At 36.8% G+C, this 24,497-nt stretch overlaps 1 protein-coding gene, 1 long non-coding RNA gene and 1 pseudogene across 2 annotated transcripts in view; 1 reads left to right on the forward strand and 2 right to left on the reverse strand.

The window, feature by feature from the left end:
• Positions 1-10,822: 10,822 nt before the first annotated feature.
• LOC122323787 lies at positions 10,823-12,009 on the reverse strand. The gene is made up of 4 exons (XR_006247058.1): positions 11,970-12,009; positions 11,651-11,729; positions 11,415-11,485; positions 10,823-10,849 (listed from the first exon to the last, which is right to left on the reverse strand). It is a non-coding gene; the product is annotated as an uncharacterized LOC122323787 (long non-coding RNA).
• A 395-nt stretch (positions 12,010-12,404) lies between these two features.
• On the forward strand, positions 12,405-14,351 carry LOC122323776 (annotated as a pseudogene).
• Positions 14,352-15,659: 1,308 nt separating this feature from the next.
• LOC122323871 (alpha-catulin-like) overlaps positions 15,660-24,497 on the reverse strand; it is a 46,516-nt gene continuing 37,678 nt past the window's right edge. The window contains 13 exon segments of the mRNA XM_043217978.1: positions 15,660-15,837; positions 15,840-15,948; positions 16,873-16,956; positions 17,636-17,755; positions 18,499-18,555; positions 19,563-19,611; positions 19,871-20,025; positions 20,767-20,817; positions 20,906-20,943; positions 21,733-21,883; positions 23,508-23,600; positions 23,826-23,968; positions 23,971-23,983. Of these exon segments, the coding sequence (XP_043073913.1) occupies positions 15,785-15,837; positions 15,840-15,948; positions 16,873-16,956; positions 17,636-17,755; positions 18,499-18,555; positions 19,563-19,611; positions 19,871-20,025; positions 20,767-20,817; positions 20,906-20,943; positions 21,733-21,883; positions 23,508-23,600; positions 23,826-23,968; positions 23,971-23,983 (1,116 nt within the window). The 3' untranslated portion in view covers positions 15,660-15,784.

Genomic DNA, 24,497 nt, shown 5'->3' on the forward strand with positions numbered 1-24,497 from the left:
AATTGATGAGGAAACTCAGCTTCTGTACCTCTGGCCACAGTGTGTTCCACAAAGAGTGGAAGTCCTCTGTCAGGCTCTGGCAATACACACAAGTCTGAAATATAAACATAGTTATTATGAGAATGAGCAAGGCGCCTATAGGCAGGTATTTTTCAATGGCTCATCTGCACTAATTTGTAGCAGTCTGGCCAGGCAGATTTACCTCAAGCTGTTTGGAACAACTGGCGGCTTTATCTACAATTTTCAATGTGCGTTAAACTTCCAGGCATGCTGTAAATCAAATTTAAACATCTCTTTATTTTGAAGCCTGAAATAATGTTATCTCATTTAGATACAGACTTTACATGGCAGTGATTGAAATGGAATGGGACCAGCATTTTAAATTCATCCTGGTTTGCAGTTTGTGCAATTATTTCCTCTTTTGCCTCGGAAGAAGCAAGATGGAGGGAGTGAGTATTATTCCATTAACAGCCTCTGTCCCGCCTCATTCGCTGCGCCATGCCCAGAGTCATCAATGTTTAACTTTGCCGTGACCTTCTTTCAATTATGATTCCAGTTAAGACTTTCAATCCATTGACAACGTTTGCCACTGTTTGCCTGCTGGAGTGAGGCATAAACCCCCTGTTCAACCTCACCCTCCACCTACCCACACCCCCTTGTGCTGTAATAACATTTTTGTCTCCAGTATCTCTGATTCATGCCCCAGATACATTTAATAAACCAGAAAGCGTGCTAATATCTGCTCACAAGCGAAGGAGATATGATGTGTTTCTAGGAATAACTGAAGACTTGGAAGTGTCTACCCGGTGATAGAGAGGTTTGCAGATAACAGCCATACCTGATCCGATGCATACTATATTTTGTTTTCTGAGCTATACCCTTTAACACAATGTACCAGCAGTGGAAAAAAAAAAAAAAAAAAAAAAAAAAAAAAAAGAAAATACATATATATAAAATACATAAATGCCCGTGAGTTTGAGAGTTGGAAGTAGGATTCTTTATATTGGTCGGACAGGCTGGTAAATCTTCACTGTCCTGTTGAGAGCTCTGAGATGTGAGAGTCACCTGTAAATACATCAGATGCCACAGTAAAGGAGTTAGCAGCACCCTCCTGCTCTGGGATCAGCATTTCACGATTCTCCTGTGGCAACAAATTCAAAGGGGTTCATACCTTGAAACGCGGCCTTGTTGGACAGGCCAAGGGCAGGAGTGCTGGCTCCTCTGGGAGATCTATATCCTAAAAACAGAGGAGACAGACACACACTGTAAAATCTATCTATAGAAAACCTTCTATTACATTATTAACTTGGTCATAACAATGCAAACACTTTATATTGAACTGTTGATCTTAAAGGCTTGAGGCATGGCTGTGTTTGGCTCCACTAAGAGCAAAAGCGTTTAAGTGATATTCGGCAATTACATGTAGTGATGATCGAATTGAGATGCCATTTTGTCGTCTCATTTACAGAGCCACTCAAGTAACGAAAATGAACTCATTTGGCTATATATCCCTGAGAGCATGTGCCATAAGCATAGATTAAGATAATGGAAAAATGTGAGACTCATCTTGAAATCTCTCGTTGATCAGAACATTTGCAAATCGTCAAGCCAGGTTTTATTTGGCGTAACTAATTAAAGTTTAAAATGAGATGATTCTAAGTACTTACATTACAGCCCAGCAGTTTCTCAGAGAGGTCGTGATATGTGTAAAATTCTCCACAAAATTCCTTGGAGCTTTAGACACCCGGAGGACCTTCTCATCAGCACGAACCACAGATTCCAGCATGCCCAACCATAGTAGACACTTGCATGTCATAACCGTGTATCTACTGACGCCGAGATCGTGCGGAAGTAATCTGCAAACAAAGTAAGCGTTGATCAAATAAACGGCTTCCAAGTGTATGATCATTCAAAATAAAATTTATTATTATTGTTTAAACCTCTGAGCATCCGTTTCTGGTCCAGGGTGTAAGAGAGTCCCAGTGGTTTGGTCTGATCCGGCAGTGATAATAGTCTCCTCAGGGTCCCAGCTCAAGTCCTGCACTGCATTAAAATGACCAGAGCCAGCCACACTGGGCCTCCACTCTCCTGTATAATCATACATTTACATATTCATTATCTCCATTTAGTTTTAAATCAAAATTCAAATGAGATTGAAAAAGATAATGTTTTGCATAAAAAGCTTTGTGTTAGTGGTGGCAGATATTTGTCAGTTAGTTTCTGACCTGATTGCTGTCACAGTGCCAGAGTGCAGCGCTCCGTGAAAGGCATGAGCCAGAATCACTTAAAGAAGCCAAATCTCTGGACTCATCCCCAGCATCCATAAAGAACCCAGGGTATTTCCTCAACTTCCCCAACACAGACCTTAATGAAGAAAGAAAAAAAAAAAAAGGACAAAACAATAAATATTCAAATGTTAAACATCCAAACGAGAAAATTGTCTTTAAAAATTGACTTTGAGATGTGGAATGGTTATTTAGTGCGAGATGGGCTGAGTCTGAACATTTTGAAACTGCTGATCTACACCCCCAAGCTTCATGCACAACCATCTCTATTCACCAAAAACTTATTAAACACAAAATCCACATTCTGTTGCTGTAGTATAGCCTACATATCAGCCATAGTTTTTTTAATTATATTTATGTATTTAGAGCTATATTAGAAAATATATAAGACAACACACACAATACAACCACCATTCTTCATCTCTCTGAGAATATGTGGGGTTATGTGACAGATGCAAAACTCATGCTTTTACTTTCATAGCATAATGAATGGACTAGATTTGAAAACTTATCGGGACACCTGCTTACGCAGTTTGCAGACTGTTTGTGTGATGGATATGCACTTGCTCACCTTCATGGTTTCAAAAAAACTGATATTTTTTATTTTGTGACATATTTGTCTATCACTGATTACGAAATGGACAATGATTCCACATTTCCTGTGATTATAACAATTTTGTCTAAAGATCTCACCATTTTGTTTCATTTCTTAGTGCAATGAAGTTGGAATATTTAAAGTTCTGTTTCGCGCAGGCGGTGAGGAAAAAGCCCAGTCGGTTTAGGGCAGTCGGTTCAGAGCTCTGCTTCAATCGACTCAAAATCAGAGAAAAATTGTACAGCGTATACCAAGCCTAAAACATAGATTATTGATGACAAACTTTCTTTTAACTAACATACTTTGTAAACGCACTCCAGATCTTAAAAATCCGGCCCCACCACAGGGCCTAAATGCTGATGATGTATGGGCAGAAGTCATCACTCTGAGAATCCTGCCTGTAGGCATAAACTCGTTTAGAATTTACTTGTTCGCTTACCCCAGTTATACAGAGATGACATTATATTTAACTAAGCTGTTATGAGTTAATTCGTAGGTGGCTAAAATCCGATCCCAAATGGACACATTTACGTAGCTTAAATACCTGGGAACTACACTCTGTGCTCTCCATCCCATGTTCTTGATGGTAGTGTTTGTCAGAAAGAAGCCTTCGCTGAATTATCCTGCCCTGATAAACCCGTCTGGTCAAGCGGGCCGCCCTAATTAAGTGATCATGAATCCTGAGCAATCGAGTCGAGAGTCTACGGCTATGCTCCCATCTCCGTTAAATAACAGTCCACGAGGACACCAATTAATCAGGCCGACAAGCGGAAGCGCGATGTATGCAAAGAGGAACTATTAAATGAGGAAAATAAATCGTGTTTGCTTCCTTTACGTGCATTAATGTAGTGTAGACGTAATCACACACATTAAATCAAATATGAGCCTTGGAAAGCTGGGGACAAAGAAAGCGGTCACACTTGAAGAATGAATCAGTACTTAAACTCCTGACTGGGCTGGGCTATGAATACCAAAAGCAATGCCAATTGTTTTTCTTAAACTATGTACACAGCTTGCCCTCCGTCTGTACGGTGTCACAACATGTACTTAATGCTGCTTGAGTATCTCACAGTAATGGGGAAATTAGTACGTGCTGGAGCAAGCGGTAACATTGTATAAACAAGATAATTAGTCATGATTATGCCATCAGCGATAACCTGCCTCTACTTTTATTTATGATTTGTGCAAGCAAAGGCTGATGCTCCATCTCAGCCCTTTCAGAGGGTGAAGAAGATTTTTGTAATTTAATGAATCACACTTTCCAGCTCACTTGAAAATTATAGAAAATTTCGGTTGACAGCTCATCGCAGTAGTGTTTCCTCCTTGACCAGGCGATGAGACATTTCCAGACAGCCATGTTAAAAGCAGCAGTGATTCCTCGCGTTCAGAATTATTTACGCTCGGCCAGTTCCACGATCTCATCATGCCCAGCCAGGCATGTCTCAAAGATATTGCTAGATCAGGTGGCTAGCTTAAGCTCTTCATCAAAGCGACAATGCTAGGCGGCCAAATAAGCCATCTAATGCTGAGATTTTAGCGCCGCCACTGAACCGCCTTTGGATTTGTACATAGCCATATTGGCTGGAAAACCTGCAGTTAAACTAAATCCACAAACCATCAGGTAAGGGCTATCGACATTTTCACGCTCCTGTAATGCGCCAATGAGAGACATTTGAGATGCCCTTCTGGCCCATATCCTACCCAGAGTAGATATGGCGGAACTGTGGCTGCGATAAAGGCCTTACTTTGAATGGCACGGATCTCTGCGAGCCATTCTGGAAGAGTGATGCAACGATAACCAGATTGATTTTGAATTCCGTCCACATGGCTACTCGTATGTCTGACCAAATCTCATGGGTGAAATACACAATGCTCTTGTTTAGGAAGACACCAATATGGATTTGTGGCACAATGCGTGTTAATAACACAAGCGGCAGTGTTTTGGATAGGATTGGTACAAAAGGATGCAGAGAAGACACACAAACTCTTGAAGATCTGAAGTCAACAGTGAATAGAAGTAAATCTAAGTATAACTTAGGTTCTTGTAGCCCAGCTAGTAGCCATAGCCAAACTTTAAAATTAAAGCATGATAGAACTAATGAGAAACTGGACTGAAGCAATTCATGAACTATCATGTGTGTACATGAAGTCATGCTGGTTCATCAGAGTGATTTAATAAGTGCCACACAGAGTCACTGAGATAAAAGCATTTATAAGCTGGCTCTTGGATTATCTTGCACTTTATCTTACAAGATAAAGGTAATTACTTTACGGAGAAAAACCCAATGCTTCCTCATGGTTTCATTCATAGAGATGAAATTCATGAAAAGTAAGCATTCAAACAATGATAGGCAGCTCTCAGCCATCCTGCAAATTGCAGTGCCAGCGTGCATTGTACATGGTCACGTAAGGGCTAAGAGAGGTTAAAAGATTTTTCACTTAGTAACTCATCCGTTCTTTCTTCTGGTCTATCGGGGAAAATAAACCATTAGCAACACTAATGGCTCACAGAGTCTCAAAAATAGTCCCTGCAGTCCCCTCACATATAATACTTATTAGTAGGGTGTACTTTACCAGCCCAGTTTGCCTGTCACACTACTGCAAACCAGCTCTCCACTAAATCTGACCAATTAGGCTAATGGAGTGCGGAGAGACTCTTCTTTTGCAGATGTGTTAATTAGCCAAGTGATGCTGGTCATTTTCTGTAGTAGGAGCACTTGCAGTCAGTCTACAACATATTGCCATGAAGGCAATTTGATGAGTATAATTGCCATATTCCTGACAGTATTCCTTGGTTCAATATTTGAGAACTTGCTGAACACAGATAAAAAAAAAAACTTAAAACTCTTATAAATAGTGGAATTTAGACAAAGATCAGGAAGAATACGCTGTCTATTCAAAATCTAGTTCATGAACAGGTTATTAAAAAAAAAACTGTTGCTTAAAAGAAAGAAAGAGGCCGATTACACGCATTGCTTCTCCACATATAGCGCAGTCTGAACCTAAACACGTCAAAAAAGTAGTTTCCTGTCATTGAGAATTCACGTTTTCAAGTGTGTTATTGGATCAGTTCATCAGTTAAGCAATTACAATGAACTTTGTTTCAAACTATATTGAGTTATTCCTACTTATTCAGCTTAACTGACATCTGGCTGATGTGTATGAAAAAAAATGTAAATTGGTTTTATTACTGTGTATAGTGTTTCTGTTCTTTCTACATAGTAATAGCCAAGTATGCATTATATCTCATCTCTGTTTTGATGAGAGGGGATCAGTGGAAATCAGAAAGGATGTATGACAACTGTTCACTAGCTGTAAATCATGTTGTCAGTTCAGAAAATAACCATCAGTGTGATTCACTACCTTCATATCGTATGCCTTCTGACTCTATAGAAAATACATGCAGTGCAGGAGAGAATGCAGTTACAGTGGCCCAGCCAGTTTGGTGCAGCCTTAGACCACAAAGCGCTCATACCCTACAACTCATCTTTCATTTTTAGTGGACAAGTATGTGTGATGGCAGTCGTCAAGCTGCATTACTCTGACAGATGATGTCAGAATCAGGGCCATTGATCTGGTGAGATTTCATGTCTGCGTGTCCAAGATCAAAAGTAGAAAGGAAACCTTTTATTAATCAACCATGAAGTCAGGCATTATCTGTGCCAGTATGATCAAAAAGCCTATTATGACTGAAAAAAACATGCATTTCTGGGAGAGACTCACCCAATCATTAGTTCTCACACAGATGGAAGAGAACAAACATCTGTGAGATTCTCAGTGTAGGTTGGTTGACGCAGTTAACGAAAATGAGCAGATGTTCCTACACCAGGCCAGAAAGCAGAGGGCCTTGCTCTGTCCCTGCTGATGCGCAGAGTCAATTGCCTTAGAAGTATATGAGCAGGAAAGAAATGACCTCAGGATGGGCTTTTCTTTCCGGGGCTGATCTCTGCCGCCAGGGTTTCAAGCTAGATAAAACCATTAGTGTAGGAGTCTGCATTAAGAGACATCTTGTATATGAACTAGATCTTGCATTACCTATTTTAAAGCACTTTGTACTAGTTTTGTTTTATTCCTTCATTCTCAAACTCTATGATGCCTTTTAGTACCTTTTAAAAACTTTCAGCCCCTATAATCACGAGTCCCACAGATCACCCATTTCCTCTATTATTGACACATTCCAGCCATTCGCTCCATGCCAATGAAATGAGAGGGTGCATGCCGTATTTTTAAAGTAAAGTGAAAACCTAGTTATTAAGTCTGGCTTTTATGTAGTCTTTTTATATTAATTATGCTTTGTACAGTTATTGTATTCATATTATGTTTCTTATATTCTCTGTGTTTATTTAATTCTTTATGTTTGCTGGCATTGAGATCATTGACAGGATTTGAAAGTGCTTTATGTCCATGACTGTAAAGTCAACACCATTACATTTTTAAATCGACCTTAGCACTAATATATACATACATACAATTGATAAAGATGTGTGTTTTGCATTGTTGTTGCTTTAGCGTGTTTGAAAACAGAGTTATGTTTCGCCTCCTTTACATAATGTCACAGGCACTTTACCACATTCTTTATTATCATCGTCAATTTTAGTAAGTAGTAGTAAGCAAGGTGACTTTACCTGCACTCCTTACATGCCTGAATCCTCCTCCTAGCTTCCCTTAAGATCATAGTCTTGTCCATTGAGGCCAGAGAGCAGCTTCAGGGGCGCTGTTCACTGAGTCGCCTGCAGGGGAGACCTTAAAGTTACAAAACAGGAGACTGGATAAATACAAGTATAAATAATAAAACAATATTAGATTATGTAATACACCAAGTAAAATGAGTTTCCTTAGCACATTTTAAAAGACAAAAAATTAAAGAAACAAAATCAGCTAAAGCTCACTTATCACTATAAGAAAGCATATGTAGGAATACCTTTGACAACGTGGAGGTTGCCAGTGAATCCATAAACCCAGTTTTCATGGCCAGTAACACCGTTTAAAGTGTCAACAGCTCTACAGCAAAAAGATAAGCAGCTGAGGAGCATATTATTATACTTACACATTATTAGACAGTCCATTTTACTTTGCACGTTTGGATGCTGTAGGATTCGCCTTTATATATATATATACAAAATATATACAAGTCATCCGCATAGCAAAAATACAATCTTTTAAAATCTCCAGCCTTTCTATCTCCCAGACACTTGAAAAACATTCTCCTTCATTTTGAGAACAGCGTCCAGTCTATTTGGTCTGGTTCAGTGGTAGCTCTTAAAACTAGTCTCTCACACTCTGATCAGATAGTCCTGAGAACAGCAACAGCCAGAGCTCTCCATCTGCATCCAACAAGAAGCAGTTCAAAACAAAGTATTACGTGAGATTTTACTGCTTGGCATGTTTCAGTTATAGAGCAATTAGTTGACGGCAAATTGCTTGTTTCATGCATTATTATTAAAATGTGGAAAGTAGAAAACAACAATACTTGGGTTTTAAAATGGTGTGTTTTATATCCTTGGACTGTTCTACTGCCAGAACTGTATCTTATTATCTTACTGCTATATTAAACAGGTCTTCAACTCTTATGCCAAATTCCACAAAACATAAGCACATCAGTATTTTACAAAATAGCTCTGTTTTACTGGAGTCTGTGTATGTATGTATAATATATATGTATAATGAGCCTATGTGTATAAAAATGATATATATATAATATGTATTGATGAGATACATATGTGTGTGTGTGTCTGTGTGTGTTTATCTGCCAATTTATATTTTTTTAAATATTAAAAATTAATTTACTTACTTTAACTTATTTAAATAAAAATATGCAGTAAAACAGCAATACTGCACATTATTACAATTGTTGTTGTAATAGAGCCGAACTATTATATTTCAAAGTATAATATAAAAAATATATATATAACATCAAATAAAAAGCACATTATTGTTACCTTTAGTGGCCCCTCTACGCATCGGATCCAATCCTCATGTCCTGTCAGAGTCAGAAGCCTCTAACTACATACACCCGCATGATAACGCTAAATATGAAGAGCATTAATATAAAGCAAAACAGCTGACAGTCTTACCTGTGTGCATTGAGCTATGATAGCATACAGGTGAACTCTGCTGCCATCTCCTCCACAGGCCAGTAACTGGAACTGCAAAGAGATGTAATTATCTCTCTTCATTCACAGCAACTTTTTTGAGGCAGACAAGTCACCAAGTCTATCCACAGCATCTAGAAGTAAAATACAGCTGCAATCCAGGCGCTGAATAACGTAAGAGGCAGGCTAACTTCACCCCCAGGACATATTTAAAGCACTTGAATTGAGATTTTAACATGATAGGGCTGGACAATGGAGGCAAATCAACAGACAGAGAGACTACAGCTCTATCTCTTACAACACTAGGCAACAAGCAAACAAGAGACATCCATCATGAACCCACGCCCTCGAAGATCCCGGTCTGGAGGCATTCAACTAATGAAGAGAAACAAACACCTCTTACACATGAAGTATTAACCACGTCTGACTGCGTGATGAATTCTTATTAAAAAAATAAAATAAAAAAATTTAATTAGACTTATTAATCCAAACATATAATCAATATAGAATAATTACCAGCAGAAAGACAGAAATCATCTCATGTACTTAATTTAAAAATAATGCACTAAAAGAAGCTGGCTTCTTTGCATGTTGGCAGAGAGCTCATTAGTTTCTGTCATTTTAATATTAGAGAATGATACAACTCATCATTGTGTGACTCAAAGTTTTTCAAAACAATACAGAATATTGCTTTTGTTTCTACTATATATCAGCTTTTTCCAGACCATTTTTTAAAAGGTCAATGAAATAATACTATCTCTTCCTGAGCAGTAAACAATAGAACATCATAAAGCAAGTTGTAGAACCAATCAAAGTGCTTAGAATTTACTAATTGATCTTAGGGAGGGACATGAAAGTATTACAGTAAAACAAATTTTGACTCATGATGAGCCTCTTCAGTACAAGAGAAGGTGATTTGTAAAATAAATAAAAAAAAAAAAAAAAAATAAAAAAAAAAAAAAAAAAAAAAGAGGGGTCAAAGACAAAAAGAGGTTTTCAGAGCATCAAAACTAATTTAATTCAGCTCTAAATTTTGCTGTTTTAATTTGACCTTTTCTGATTTAAAAATGCTAACTATCATATAAAGAAAAAGTTGTTTATTTTCAAGTTCTTACATACCATACCACACAATTTCAAATCATATGCCATAATCCTTCAAACATTTTAAGCTTTACCCACATCTGTAAGCAAGGTTCTTAATCATTTAACCTATAAAAAAATTTTCTTTATAAACCATTATGTAAAGGTTGCTTTATATTTAGAAAAATAAATTTGTTACCACTGAAATGACACACACTAATCCCGCCTATTTTGACATTTTATGTTTACAAGAAGTTAATCTGTAAAATGAATACTTTATTTGCATTTAATATGCTTTTATATATAAAAATCACTTTTGTAAGTGAGTGCGAGACTATTTCAAATGTGACATTTTGTATTTGATCCATATACATTTATTAAATATATACAAATATATTTGAATTCATTCTAGTATTAAAAAAAAAAAAAAATTTATTTTGATTTATTTTTTCTAAAAAAAAAAAAAAGAAAAGAAAAGAAAAATCTTAATATGTACTACATTTAGGTGTAGTGCATATTAAGATCTATATATATATATTTACAAGAATCAAACCAGCAGATGGCAGGCTTGTAGAATTTGAAAAGTCTTTAAAAACGTACATAGACTTGTATTTTTAAATCAGCACTTTTATGATGAACAAAGCTCACTTCTATCTTACCTGCATCAGAACTGCATGTCCAGAGTTTAACGGTGGAGTCAGGCAGCTGAGGCCACCAGTAAGTGAAGGTGGGCAAAGACATGGCATCCACTGCACACACGGGGGCGAGTGTCCGGAACACACTGCACATGCTGTGAACTTCAGCGCAAGATGGACAAACACTAGTTACACGGCCCATTTTTTATCATTTACAGGCAAATATAACAGGCGATCACAAATTAGAAGTCCATAACTGACAAAGCTAAATTCAGTCAGTCCTGCTCTGCGGTTCCTTCTGAGCTTTATCATGCCCATTTCAGCAATTGAAAATCTGGGCATATTGCAGCAAACCTATTCAATTTAATTAAGTGTTTTCTTAACATGGTTTCTTAACAAGATATTTGTTACGTAACTGGCTGTTATTAAAAACATATTCCAAAAGATGGAAAGATATATCCAACTCTGAGTTTGAAATGTGATATAAAGTCCTGACAAAAAATTTAAATAAATAATAATAATAATAATAATAATAATAATATATATATATATATATATATATATATATATATATATATATATATTTTTTTTTTTTTTTTTTTTTTTTTACATTTATATTTCCAACTTCAATAGCTTTAATAGCAGCTGATTTATTTAATATTTTATCAATGTAGTCGTAAAGAAAGGACCAATTATGTTGTCAGCAGAGGTTACGGTACACACATACCTTCCCATCCTGCTTCTCCCAGACAATAACACTATTATCCGACCCACCGGAGACCAGCTGGGTTTCTGCACCTTCAAAAATAGACAGCTTGCGTTTCTACAAGTTCCTTTGTTTTGTTTGTGTCCGACAGCAACATACAACTGAATAATATCTATGCATGAAGTAAAAAGATTTCATACTTTTCAAACAAATATTTATAAATATCTGACATTCATTAATAACGGCAAACGACTTACTGCAGTCTTGTTTATGAACCCACTGGACAGCATTCACTCTTCCAGTATGTTTATTCAGCACCTCAACAATTCTTATTTCCTAATAACAATGAATGAAAAAAAAAAATTAGATGAGACAAACCGGTCTTATTTGACACAAAAGACATTTACTATAACACTACATCATCAGAATGTATACTCTAAACATAGATTTGAGTGTAGCGTTTGCACATAACTGCATTAGAGCATCTTAACATGTGTATAATGTAAGTGTAATAAGATGCCACAGAGCATCAGCGTCGTCTCAACTAAATAAAGCGAACAATCATACAGTCAGTACCTGTGGATTATAAAGAGCAACTGAATTACATGTCCTAAATGCGATGAGACCCCTCTGCCCCATGACACAACGTTAGAGTGCGATTAGCACAACAAGAAACATGACATGTGTCCATTACAGACGCTTCCATCTTCCACGCCGCCGTGTGTTACAATTAAATAGACCGGGAGAATATGCCACTATAGTAGTTCCTGACAGGGTTATTTAAAATACGTTTCTCTAAGAATATAGTTGAACTGTATGCGTTTGCATTTATTATCAGGTAAATTAAATTATGCTAGACACAGTTAAGCAAAACACCAGCAGATACCACAAATTAAAGCGCAACCGGATGTAAATTCAGAGCGGATTTATTTTTTTGTGTGTAACTTGATTTGTCTTCCGGCGTCAAACATCACTGTTTATATGTGATCAGATTATCAGCCTCTCAAAAAATTAATTGCTGTGGTGGATGCCGACATGGAAGATAGTGAAAAGAAAGCCCCATCAGTAATCGATCGTTATTTCACCCGCTGGTATAAAACTGGTAAGATGTTCCGATAAGTAATGTTGTTGTTAATTCTTTGTTTGTCCGCTCTAGTCAGTTGTTTTTATTGTAGCTCAGCGCACGTTCAAAATAACTTGTTGTTAATGTTTTAAATATATACTTTTATAATATGTCAAGTTTATTCGCTGTGTTGGTGTAAATGCTTATGTAGATCTGAAAGGAAAAGCATGTGAGGATCACTGCATTCTACAGCACTCCAACAGGTACGTTATATTTCTTATTGTTTTATGTAGCTTCGTACTGTACACTTCTCTAAAGTTTATTTTTATTCAATCTATATAGAGGATAGCTAAATACTTTCCCTCTCTCTTTTTATTGATGAATATCACATTCTAACAAACTAATATTTTTATACACTTCAGATGTTTTATACATAGATTTTAAAAGCCTCTCAATTGCCATTTAAAAATTTCTTCTAAAATGAGCTATTATCGGGCTCCTATATTTATGTTTATTTCACTTTAATTGCATAATGACCAATACATTGCCATTACAGTAAAATTACTAAACCTAAACATAGGAGCCTGATAAAAATGCTCATTTTAGATCCAAATTTCAGACGGCACTTAGAGGCTTTTGCATCTGATCTCTTTGCATGTACACTCTTCTTTATTTTCTGAAAATCCACAGGGCCATAAGTGCTCATATTTGTAGAAACACCCCTCTATAGTTATTTCTAAGCATACCTTTGCTAATAAAGCGTTTCGTTCTCGTCAGGATATGCGCGTCATCACACTCATGAGAGTCTCATCCTATCCTTCAGAATGGACGGAAAATCAAAAATATAAACTACCAGATCAGCGATGGATGCAGTCGTCTGAAGAACAAGGTGTCTGGAAAGTCAAAGCGAGTGGGTACCTTTGCCTTTAATAACTTTATTTCATACTGCAAATGTAGACACAGTGATTGTGATGATTACTTTTATATCTTAACTGACACTTTCCCTGAACATTATCAGTTAATGTCATTTTAATTCTGCAGGGCGGTCAGTTCCTGACAGAGTTTGCGCCACTGTGTAGAATAACATGTACAGATGAACAGGAATACACCATATTCAGGTCAGTTACACATATTGTCACGGACATACAGCACACTGAATTTTTATATTCTTAAAATGAAATCAGTTCAACTCATGTTTTCCCAGCTGTATCAGAGGACGTCTTCTAGAAGTAAATGAAGCCATATTGAACAAGCTAGACCTGTTATCGGAAAAGGTTATTACCAATACTGCTTAAAAATTAAACGGAAAATCTTTAAGCTTTTTCAAATTCAAGACCATGTGCGTGAATGGTGTTCTCTTTTGGCACAGCCTTCCACAGAGGGATACATTGCCGTTATACTACCCAAATTTGAAGAGAGTAAGAGTATCACTGAAGGCCTTCTGACCAGAGAACAATATGAGGAGGTTCTGACTAAAAGAAACCAACAAGAAGAGCCTTGCTGAGATCAACTTGCGCTTTGGAGCTGCCGAATGACTGCCGAGTCTGCTTTAAGGAATAATTACTTCAAGCTGGTAGAAACATGAGTGGCAGCATGAATGTGTGCCACTCACATTAAAAAAAAAAAAAAAAAACATCTTGAGGAAATTTTGAAGGAATGAAGACTTGTCTGCTGGATCCAGAGGAGTCTTGGATTTGACTGGAGTGCATTTTGTTGGACCACTAGTATAACAATGCCAGTGTTATGTTTTTTGAGTGTGTTTATTGTTTCATTAAGAAGTTTCCTAATTTGAGAAGTAAAAGATCTGTGTCCTCGCAGAAACATTATTTTCCGTCTGGTTGCTATAAAACTGCTTATAGCCCTGATGCTAAATAAAGGAACTCGTCCCTTCTGAGTGTATTCTGCAATGTTTGTTTTTATTCAGTAAATTTATTTTACACAAACTAAGGTCGGTGCTCTCAAAACGGTTATCCGCTGTCTCAACGCTGAGAATTGTTTTTTTTTTTAAAGATGTGTATAATTATTTATCTGTACAATTCACAAAACAATATAGTTGAAAATACAACCAACATAAAGCCATCTGAGAATTTCAATAGTTTTGATGTTAGTATGCGCTTTTAATAAATGTATTGATTGAAGATCCAGCTTACTCTTTTTTTATCACGCGTATGCTGGATGGCCTTAGTTTGGAGGAAGTGTTTTGTGCGTAAATAAATCACTCAAAGCATAAATGTTTAAGAAAAATAACGTATATTTAGATTCTTTTTTTTCTGATTTCACAATCATTCAATGGTCCAACACTAATACAACTCAAGGTCATAGCTGCACAATCATCTCTAAAGCTTATTGTTTGACTGACTGAAGAAAATCAGAGGAACAGACTATCAGCTATAATTGGTGTGTGAATGGAAATCCGATTCTGAAGAGCCTTTTAACCTGCGCCACACTAAAAATTTCAGTACACAACAGCCTAAGCTATTGAATTATACACCGTCTTACTCTAACCTTTTAGGTTAATGTACCAAAGCTTGGCTTACATTGTTAGGACTGAAGTAAAAATACAAATCACAGTGACCTACAAGGCAGTCAAAACTATTAAGACCCTTCCACTCCTACATAGAAGTACTTTTAAAGGGCCAGTTAACCTGAAAATAAAAAAAATCTTTATTCACTTCTACTCATGTCGTTCCAAACCTGTATGAGCTTCGTTGGAACTTAAGTCATACTGGTTTTGAATAACATGAGGGTAAGAAAACATTAAACATTTTCATTTTTAGGTGAACTAAAACTCTTTTTCGCGATCATCCTTCAGAAATGCCCCTTTGGAAAGTAACATTCCCTGCTGTAAACATACTAAAGTCACTGAAACTGTCTTACAAAGCACTGAGCGGACTGCCCTGTGGCGAAACCAGTGTAGGAAGATGATTAAAACTGGACATATTTGGCATCAACTTGTACATGAGGCAGTTATGTTAAATACAGTGTGCAGAAGGAGGGGGGGGGTTTCTTCTTTTTTTTTTTGCATCAAAACTTTTACCACGTACACCTCAATGTTGGCTAATCACGAGAAACGCAGCTGAATATTCGGTTAAAACCGTAGCTTATTTACCAGCCATTACACTTGAAAGAATCGCATAATGACCTGAACACATGCAATGAAGGGGTTTTATCTATTTTTTTGGTATCTGGAATGAGGCTGGTAATGCTAACGCTATCGTGACACCACAAAGCGAATGGGCAGAAGCACAAAGAATGGCACGTTGTGTGCGAGTGCATTGCCATGCACTGTGTGCGCGACAACAGGCAGAAGAGCCTTTGGTTTTCAGAGCTATTTGCTCTCCAGGAATGTTAGATTGGCCATGTGTTGCTCCAAGGATTTGACCCGAAGCCGTTGGAGCCTTTGCCGTTCAGATTTTCCTCGCTGACGGTCGTGCTCAGCTGCTTCTCCCTCCAGTGCTGAGGTGAAGCCAGACAGCTGCGCTCTGCTTTACACTGCAATTAAAGGTAGAAGATACAGTTTAATACAAACATGCTCGTTTCATTTATAAAACAGAACATAAATCACATCAGAGGGTGCACAATATATCACACCTAAAAGAAAACAATATTTAAAGCTTTTATGCTTTTTATGTTTGCTTGTTTCCTCAGTATTAATTATTTTTGCTGTAATCCAAGACTCTTTAAAGTTCGTCTTTGACAACAAGCTTTCCGAATCGGCATGGAGATACTATGATTTTTATTTAACCCTTATTTTACTCTTCTGTTTTTAATATTTTAATTCATTTTTATATCCTTTGTCATTTAATTTTGGTTAAATTGTTAGAAATTGTGTTTTTGGATGTATTTGTTTCTTTAAAATACTTTTTGTTCCTTTTATTTTACATTAAATTCAATTATTTTAATGCATCAAGGTAAACTAAATGAAAATGAGAAATGTGACGACAAGCTGAAATAAAATGAGTTCAAGTTTTTTTTTCTATTTTCTTTCAAGAAACTATTTTATTATGGTTTTAGTTCAGCTTTAGCCTTTGTTTGACTAAGTTAACTATAGTAACCCTATATATATACTGTTTGTACAGTCATAAAATTCAGGCTGATACTGCTAATCTGATAATAATTGTACAGTATGAACATTTTTGAGATTTGCTCATTTAGATTTTCAAATGTCATCCAAGGGCCTTTCCCAGTCTCACCACTATCTCCTGTAAGTTTTAATCTGTCCCATCATAAAAAAGGCAAAAATGCCAAAAATAAATGAAAAACAAAAAGTTAGCAAATTATTATTGTTATTATTAAGAGAAAGTGAGTGTTAGATGATGGCGTGAATGTAATCTAAATATAAATACAAATACACATTGCCATCTAATACAGATAAAATGCAAAGAAGTTAATCCAGATGTTCACGTTGCTACCTACCTTTCTGATGAGCTTATTACAGATGGGCAGTAAATATACCACCACTGTCAAAATGCCTTTGGTATTCTGTATGGATGAGTCGACCTGAACGAGACAAGAAAAACGGATGAATCATTAGCTGACTAAACTTCCCAAAATGCAGTATTGCTAACAAGTACACCACGTACACCCACATTTCAGTCAAGCTATCATTTTTCAGCGACAACAATCTATACATTTCTGACAGCTGATTTGTGGAACAGAGCGGTTCCCATATAATTGGTTTTGTGAAATAATATGCTTGGAAACCACACGATGGCTCCTGAAGACATGCTGGGAGATCCTGATTGAGCTCGTTTTTCCGAGATCGTTTTTTTTTGGTTCCACAGCACGTCAAGAACACAGCTTCTATAAACCTATTTAAACCTGCCTCCGGCTGTGACCTTTGCTTTATCAAAACAGAAGGATGACCCTGGACAGCATGCCATTTTATCAGGTTAAATGGAGTCAGGAAATAGAGTGAGGTCAGTGTCTTTGCAGGAGAAACAGATTTATTATCTAATCACATTTGGCAGTGACCTGCGACTTTTAACTTTAGTTTATATTGTTCTGTTTAAATGTCGAAATTAAGACGAATCGATGTCATTTGAATCCTCAGATACCAGTTTATGAATTTAAGTGCATTAATGGATTGAACTGTCGAGTCGAACAAACAAAAACCCTACTCATGTCTGCTCCATTCATTTACGTTCAAGAGCAGTCTGCGGCGGTTATACTGGATTACCTTCTGAAAGATGGCGCTCTTGCCCTGAACCGGAGTCTTGGCACAGACCTGCAGCTGTTGACATGCGGCTGACAGCTTCTCGGTCTCAGACAGAATAAGGATTCTGTCTTCATCCAGCAGCTATAACACAGACACAATATGTGGCCTTAACATTTCAAACAGGACATTTGAGAGATTTTGGGAGATGCTTCGTTAAACTTCAACACAGTAGCCCTTTTGCTTAGAGACTCATTTCCTACATTGACCTTTGCAAATTTATGAACACTGCAGGCTGTTAACGAGACAATTAACAATTTGTGAACTTTTTCCATTATATATCTATATATTAAACTTCGAAGCAGCAAAAGGATCACGTGACACTAAAGACTGGATTAATGATAATACACACATAAGCCTATAACATATATATAGTAGCAGTTTGTTTTGTATGCATCCATCATTGCTTTTCTTTTCAGGACTTCCTGGGGCACGGACAAATTTAACAATCTAATAGCCCTAATTGAGATTTTCAGCTAAAACTGCATTACAGGTTTGCCAAAGCGAGGTAATTGCTGAAAGATGGCAAAATAAACTGAGATAAGCAATTTGCGTTAGCCGTATTCAGCTCGCAGCTGGGGAAATGCATTGTGGGTCAGGCATGTTTGCGATTATTAATCAAACCGTGCAGTGCACCACAAGTGTCAGGCTCTGTGATTATGGATGAGTGGCCCCTGTCGGCCCCAGCCAGAGCAGGGTTAACTAACGCTGATAGCCACGTCTCTGTGGTCCCAGTGAGATGGATGGCAGTCATTACAGTGCTTTATTTACAGGCGTCTAATTAAACTGTGGTACATAAGGACCTGCTGGGCACGCGGGAGCATTACCTGCGCACAGAGAGAGTGGAGGATGTGGCACAGCTGGAGACCTTGGTCTGACAACACCTGAAAAAAAAAATCTACAATGTAAGGCTTTACGCTGTATGATTGTACACACCACTTACTTTTTTAATATTAAAGTAAGAAAACACCTAAATAAATTAATAGAACAAGCATGCACGGATTATTCTACATACAGGTCTGTCCATAACGTGAACAATAATGTTTGGTTTATTATTTGCACGTGCAGCAGTTTTGTTGTCGTCTGCAGCTTTAAATGCTCAAACACTTTCTGATTGACTGTCAATGTTTTTATCATTGATCGTTAGCTGAAAAACTGATGTGAAAGTGATAACAATATTGTTTTTAGTGTAACAGAACTTTTTCATGATTAGGATTATTACCATATTATATGTGCAATACTTCCAGGCAGCTATTTCAAGAATTAAATAGCAATTCCAACTTAAAATATACTCCCAAAAATTACTAACATCTCACTGATATTGAAGACTGAAGTCTCAAGAAAATGAGAAAAGCACCATTTAGTAGTCAAATCCAATGATTGGTGTCATGCTATGTCGTGTCAAAATTATCATAATTACCAGAGTAGTTCAAAACCTCAGAAAATGTTTGTTACTATGGCAATGCTGAAATTGATCCATGTAAAAATAAAAATAAAAATTACTTGGTTATATTAAATCAGCACAGTCTTTAAGAGATCAAATCAGCTAACGCTTACATGAATAGAAATTTATAACATTTGAAATAGCATATTGGTTATTTTTTACATACAGTCACAACGAACTTGGAGACTTTGTTTTTTTCACATTATGAGTTATAATTTTGTGTTTGACGTAAGAGGTTGTGTTTGAGAACGACACACTGCCTAATCAGCATTTCCTCCCCATTCACAGCACACTTCCTGTCCTGGATCACTGTATCTCACAGACAAATGACAGCTGGCCCTTTTAATAATATATTGATCCATCTTTTCCAGAGGATTCATTGCTCTTAACGGCACCTTGAGGAGATTCAATTAAAAAACCTATGAGAGAGAATGAACGCTGGCGTACCTCGGCTTGGTGGAATAGATCCAAAGTTGTCTTCAGTAGGCCTTCCCCCCTTAATCACAGAGAGCAAAAAACACCAGAGAGTTAATGAAACATCCTTAGAAGATCCATAAAACCGATTGTTTAGGTTGACAGAAAGTGCAGATTAATAATAACAACATGCTCTTATCTTCTGAACAGACGTTTTTCATAAAGCTTAAACTTTCCAGCATGCCGTATTTAATTTCCTGTGTAATATAACACTACTCGAACCAAGCTGATGATCTGATAAACGGACTATGAAGTTTCTGAAAAGGTTTCCAGTGGGTTACCTGGTGAAGAGGTACATGGAATAAGCCATGCTGGATATGATCTGACACAGCCGAACCATGTCGTGGTCCTGCTCGTCCCAGCGCTCCACCTCTGAGTCCACATCTGAAGTGAGGAGACACAGTTCCAGCCCAAGCTTGGCGATGGTGGTTTGCTCCTGAATAGATCACGGCCACAAGGATACTTCATGAAGAACTAAATACTAATAAATTATTACATTTTTATTTAAATATATATAGCAGAAGTTACAGTAACTAAGAAGTTTCCGTTGCTTAAAGATTGTTAAAAAAGTAATATGTCTGATTATACGGCATTTTCAAGTTTTAAAAACATTAAAGATTAAACTATTAAAAATTGGTTTTAGAAAAACTTGGAAAAAGCTAAAATAAAACAAAAACAATTATTACATTAAAACTAGCTTTAAACCTTGCCAGGTTTTTATTAAACTAATAACAATTACAAAAGCACATGAAATAATACTACTTTTATTAAAATCACAGTAATTTAAAATAGTAATAAATCCTATTTAAAAATTATATAATAATAAATAATTATATATGCATTTTTTTATTATTTTTATTTATTTTTGTGACCAAATTACATTTTGCGATCAAATTACATATTTTTGTGACACACATAAATTAGTTTCATCACACCTAGGCTTACCAGCTGTTCTTGAAATCTTAATTAATCTAAAAATGCAAATATTGTAATCTACATTTGGAAAAGGAATAGCAAAGGTATATAATATTTGGGACAAAATGGCAAATAATGTCAAGAATAGAGCAAGATTAAAACTTTTCAGCCCAGTCTTTTCCAATTGACAGATAAAAACTACTTCAAAAAATACTTGAGCTTTTTTGTTCACGCATTATGTTTTATTTGGGGGAAATCGTACCTCAGCGTCAAGTTTGGCAGCCTTCACCGTCTTCAGGTTGGCAGAGTGTTTCTATGAAGTAGATGAATCAGTAAATAATGAAGGACATGATACGGTAAGAGGAATTTGCGATAAAATCATAACTGCTTGTGAGACTCACCCCTGGTCTGGGTAGAGACAGATATGTTTTCTTATCACCTGAAATTAGAAAGGCAGTTTAAGTATTAAAACTAAATATGCAAATAGGTCCCAATAAAAGATAAATGCGATTCAAGTACACGTCTAGTCTGAAAATGACTGGACAGTGATGTGGATGAACAGATACAAAAGCAGGATCTTGGGGGATGACAGTTTGTTTTGGGAAATATCCGGTTGGCTCTGATGATGACTGGGAGCCTCTCATCTGGAACAAAAACATCTCCCCAGGCACCGGGTTTCTGTCATGTTACTGATGCCTTGCTTCGGACTCTGACAAATATCGCCGCCGCATAAAGCTCTTTATGCGCTGCCGTGAGAAAACCAGAGTTTCACTCGAAAGAGTCGCCATCGCTCAAACGCATCCTTGAGCGCTATGTCCAAATACAGATGAGTGAAGGACTTTCACAGACCTGTAATCTCAGCGCGCCGCAGCAATGCGCCCTTAACCTTGCCTACAGAGATTTATCCGGCCTCTATTCAATTACCTCACGTGAGGGATGTGGATGCAGTGTAAATGTCAAAGCTGCACATCTTTAGCGGCTGGAAAAGATAACAATCTGGCCACGAGGAAAAGAAAAAAAAACCTTATCGCTGCCCTGCCCACAGACATGAACAAATATATTTTGTGCACCTGGAAATAGCTGCTACTGAAGCACCCATGAAATCCAGATTACAATACTGTGGTAAGTACGCTCTTTCATGTCTTGGGTTAGAAAAAGAAGCTGTTTAAGCGTGAAGTCCTAAAAGCAAGCCTAGGCACTGACAGACTGAACAGCTTGACAGACGCACCTCTGCGGCCCTCAAACACATCATTGATCTCCTTCAGTAGGATGGCCATGTCGCACAGCTGGGACTCCCAGGCCTCGCAAAACACATCCAGGTTTTCTTTGGCAATCTTGCTGGTGGGGTGCAGAGCAAGGGTCTGTGCTGCTGAGATGATCTGAGGAGAAATCGCTTTTTTTAACACTATTTTCAAGAACTTTCTCGTCAATGTTAAATATGCAGGACCATTCAAAAGCTTAGGGAAAGTTTTGATTATTTACCAACTTATTTATCTTAAATCAATTCTTTTATTCTGCAAGAATGGATTAAGACTATCGAATGCAGCAGTAATCATAATATAAAGAACAACAACTTTATATTCATCGAAGTATCCTGATGTACCACAGCTTTGCCATGACAAGAATAAATTACATTTTAAAATATGTTAACTTTTTTTTTTTTTACATTTACATGAACGCAGCCATCGTGAACACAAGTGATTTCTTTCAAAAATATAAAAAAAGGGTAGTACATATAATAAAATAATGCAATATGTATGTATGTATATTTTATTTTATTGTATTTTTTGTTTGTTTTTGCATGAAAACCTTTCCTGGGAGCATAGATAAGAAAACTTTTCTGAAGTATTGGCTGCTGAAAATTCAACATTGCTCTCACAGGAATAAATTATATTTCTTTTTGTGATCAAATATTTAAAAGACAACAACAACAAAGTATTTTGAACAACCGAAGGGAAATATGCATATACATATGTAAGTAATAATTTACATTTCAAAATATATTCAAATTGAAATCTGTTTAAATTGTAATCATAATTCACAATACCGCCGCTTTGCTGTATTTTGATTAAATAAATACAGCCTTGGTGAGGTGTCTTTTAAAAACCTCAGTGTACTGTAAGTTCTGATGTGACTGCATAATTCGAACTGTGCAACATCTGAATATCAATATTCATCGTTGGTTTCTTTCCAGTGTCCCACAGCATAAATGCACCATCTAACTCTGTCGGCAACTGCATAATTATGATTTACAACTTACTGGGAGGATGTTTCAAAAAACAAACACAGCGAAGCAGAGCTCGTCTCCGCTGAGGGTGTGGATTCAGCTGGTAATTACCTGTGGCTTTTGGAATTACAGATAAAGCAACTCATTACCATGCACCCCTGAAGCTGCCGCTCACCCGCTGTGCTCTTATTGGCTGCCTGATCTTTAGGCCTCATCATTATTGGCTGGTGAGGTGAGGTTGCCCTCTCTAAGAACACTCATCCTGCTTGCAATCAGATATGCTAATGAAGCGTGCTGATGAAATTCACTGCAAATACACTCAGTTAAACAGTACATTCTGCATATTGGCCCAATCTTACTTTTTCTTTTCATATGTTCGCATGTTAACTACTGTTTGCATTGAAAAAGAAAACAAGCAAGAACCGTAAAGAAGATTTTGAAGCATTATTTTGTTTGGGGTGTTTTTTTTTCATTCAGCTGAAAATGCATTTTAATTGCAATTTCTTGCAATTTTATGCCTATGCATGTAATTGCTTTTGCCTCTGCTGTTTTTTCGGTAATCAGAGCTGCAAAGTCAACAACAAGAGTGCGAAATGTGTCAAATAAGCATTGCTGATTTTTGAAAAATAAGCACTAACTGAGGCGAATAACAGTCGTCTTCTGTTCTTTTATTAACAAAATCTATATTGTGTAAGTCTCTGAAAGACTTGGAAAAAAAAGTCTCAGTTGCGAAGATGTCAGATTCCTATTTACTAGCAGACAGCCTCTCTGTTTACCTGAGGACCAATGACACGGAAAGTTTCCTCAGCATGAACGCAGGTGATCTCCAGCGGCTCAGTCCCAGAAATGTGGCAGAGCAAACGGCAAGTCTGAAATCAGAATAAATTACACTACACTGAAGTTAACCCTATAGTGAAACTCAAACCCTTTATTCTGCAATATAGTTATTGTTAAATTCTATGTGCATAAAACCTATATATTTTTCTGTCACTGTTTAACAATGGTGTAAAATGAATCTGCTGTTTGTTTGTTTTTAATAAACTGCTTTGTAATCAATTCTTTATCAGAACGGAAGTGTTAAACAGAGCCGCCACCTCCACCAGTTGCTCTTTGTGTTCAGTCAGTGTGCCGGCATAATCAGCCACAGCCTCCAGGTTTCCATCCCCACCGGAGGCCTTCAGGGCCTGCAGCACCAGATGATCTGAATGCAGCTTCAGCAGCTCAGTGGCCCTTCCACCGCCACCCTATGAAGCTGAACAAAAAGAAAAAGCCTAATAATGTGAACTGGCCAGTGGTATTAATTACATGCAAAACAAGTCGAGATTGTTTAAGTAACATACCATGTTTCCATTTACTATGAGCAATATATGAATTCTTTAAAGTAGGAGTATTCCTATGAGGGTTTTATTATGTCACATATGAGACCATACGCAGTGTTTTTGCTTTTATGTTCGTAATGCCTGTCAATAAATAATATTGAATATTATTTATGTAATGTCATGTTAAAGTATATTGTTGTTCAAATAAAACAAATCGTAGCAGTTTTAATTTCAAATCACCTCAAAGTAAAAAGTTATGATATCTTGCAGACCGAAGTGGATCAGATTCAGTAACTTCTCTAATGGATTCATTAAATGGTTTACAAACTAAACTTTTGAAAGTTTCTGTGCCATTCTTTAAAAGACTTTAAATAGACATGTGTTGTCTTTGTCTCTTTCTAAACTCATGCCATTCAGTTCAAAAGCAGATTGACAAATTAAGTAAAT

This window comes from Puntigrus tetrazona, chromosome 19, assembly GCF_018831695.1.
Source record: "Puntigrus tetrazona isolate hp1 chromosome 19, ASM1883169v1, whole genome shotgun sequence".
NCBI classification, from domain to species: Eukaryota; Metazoa; Chordata; class Actinopteri; order Cypriniformes; family Cyprinidae; genus Puntigrus; species Puntigrus tetrazona.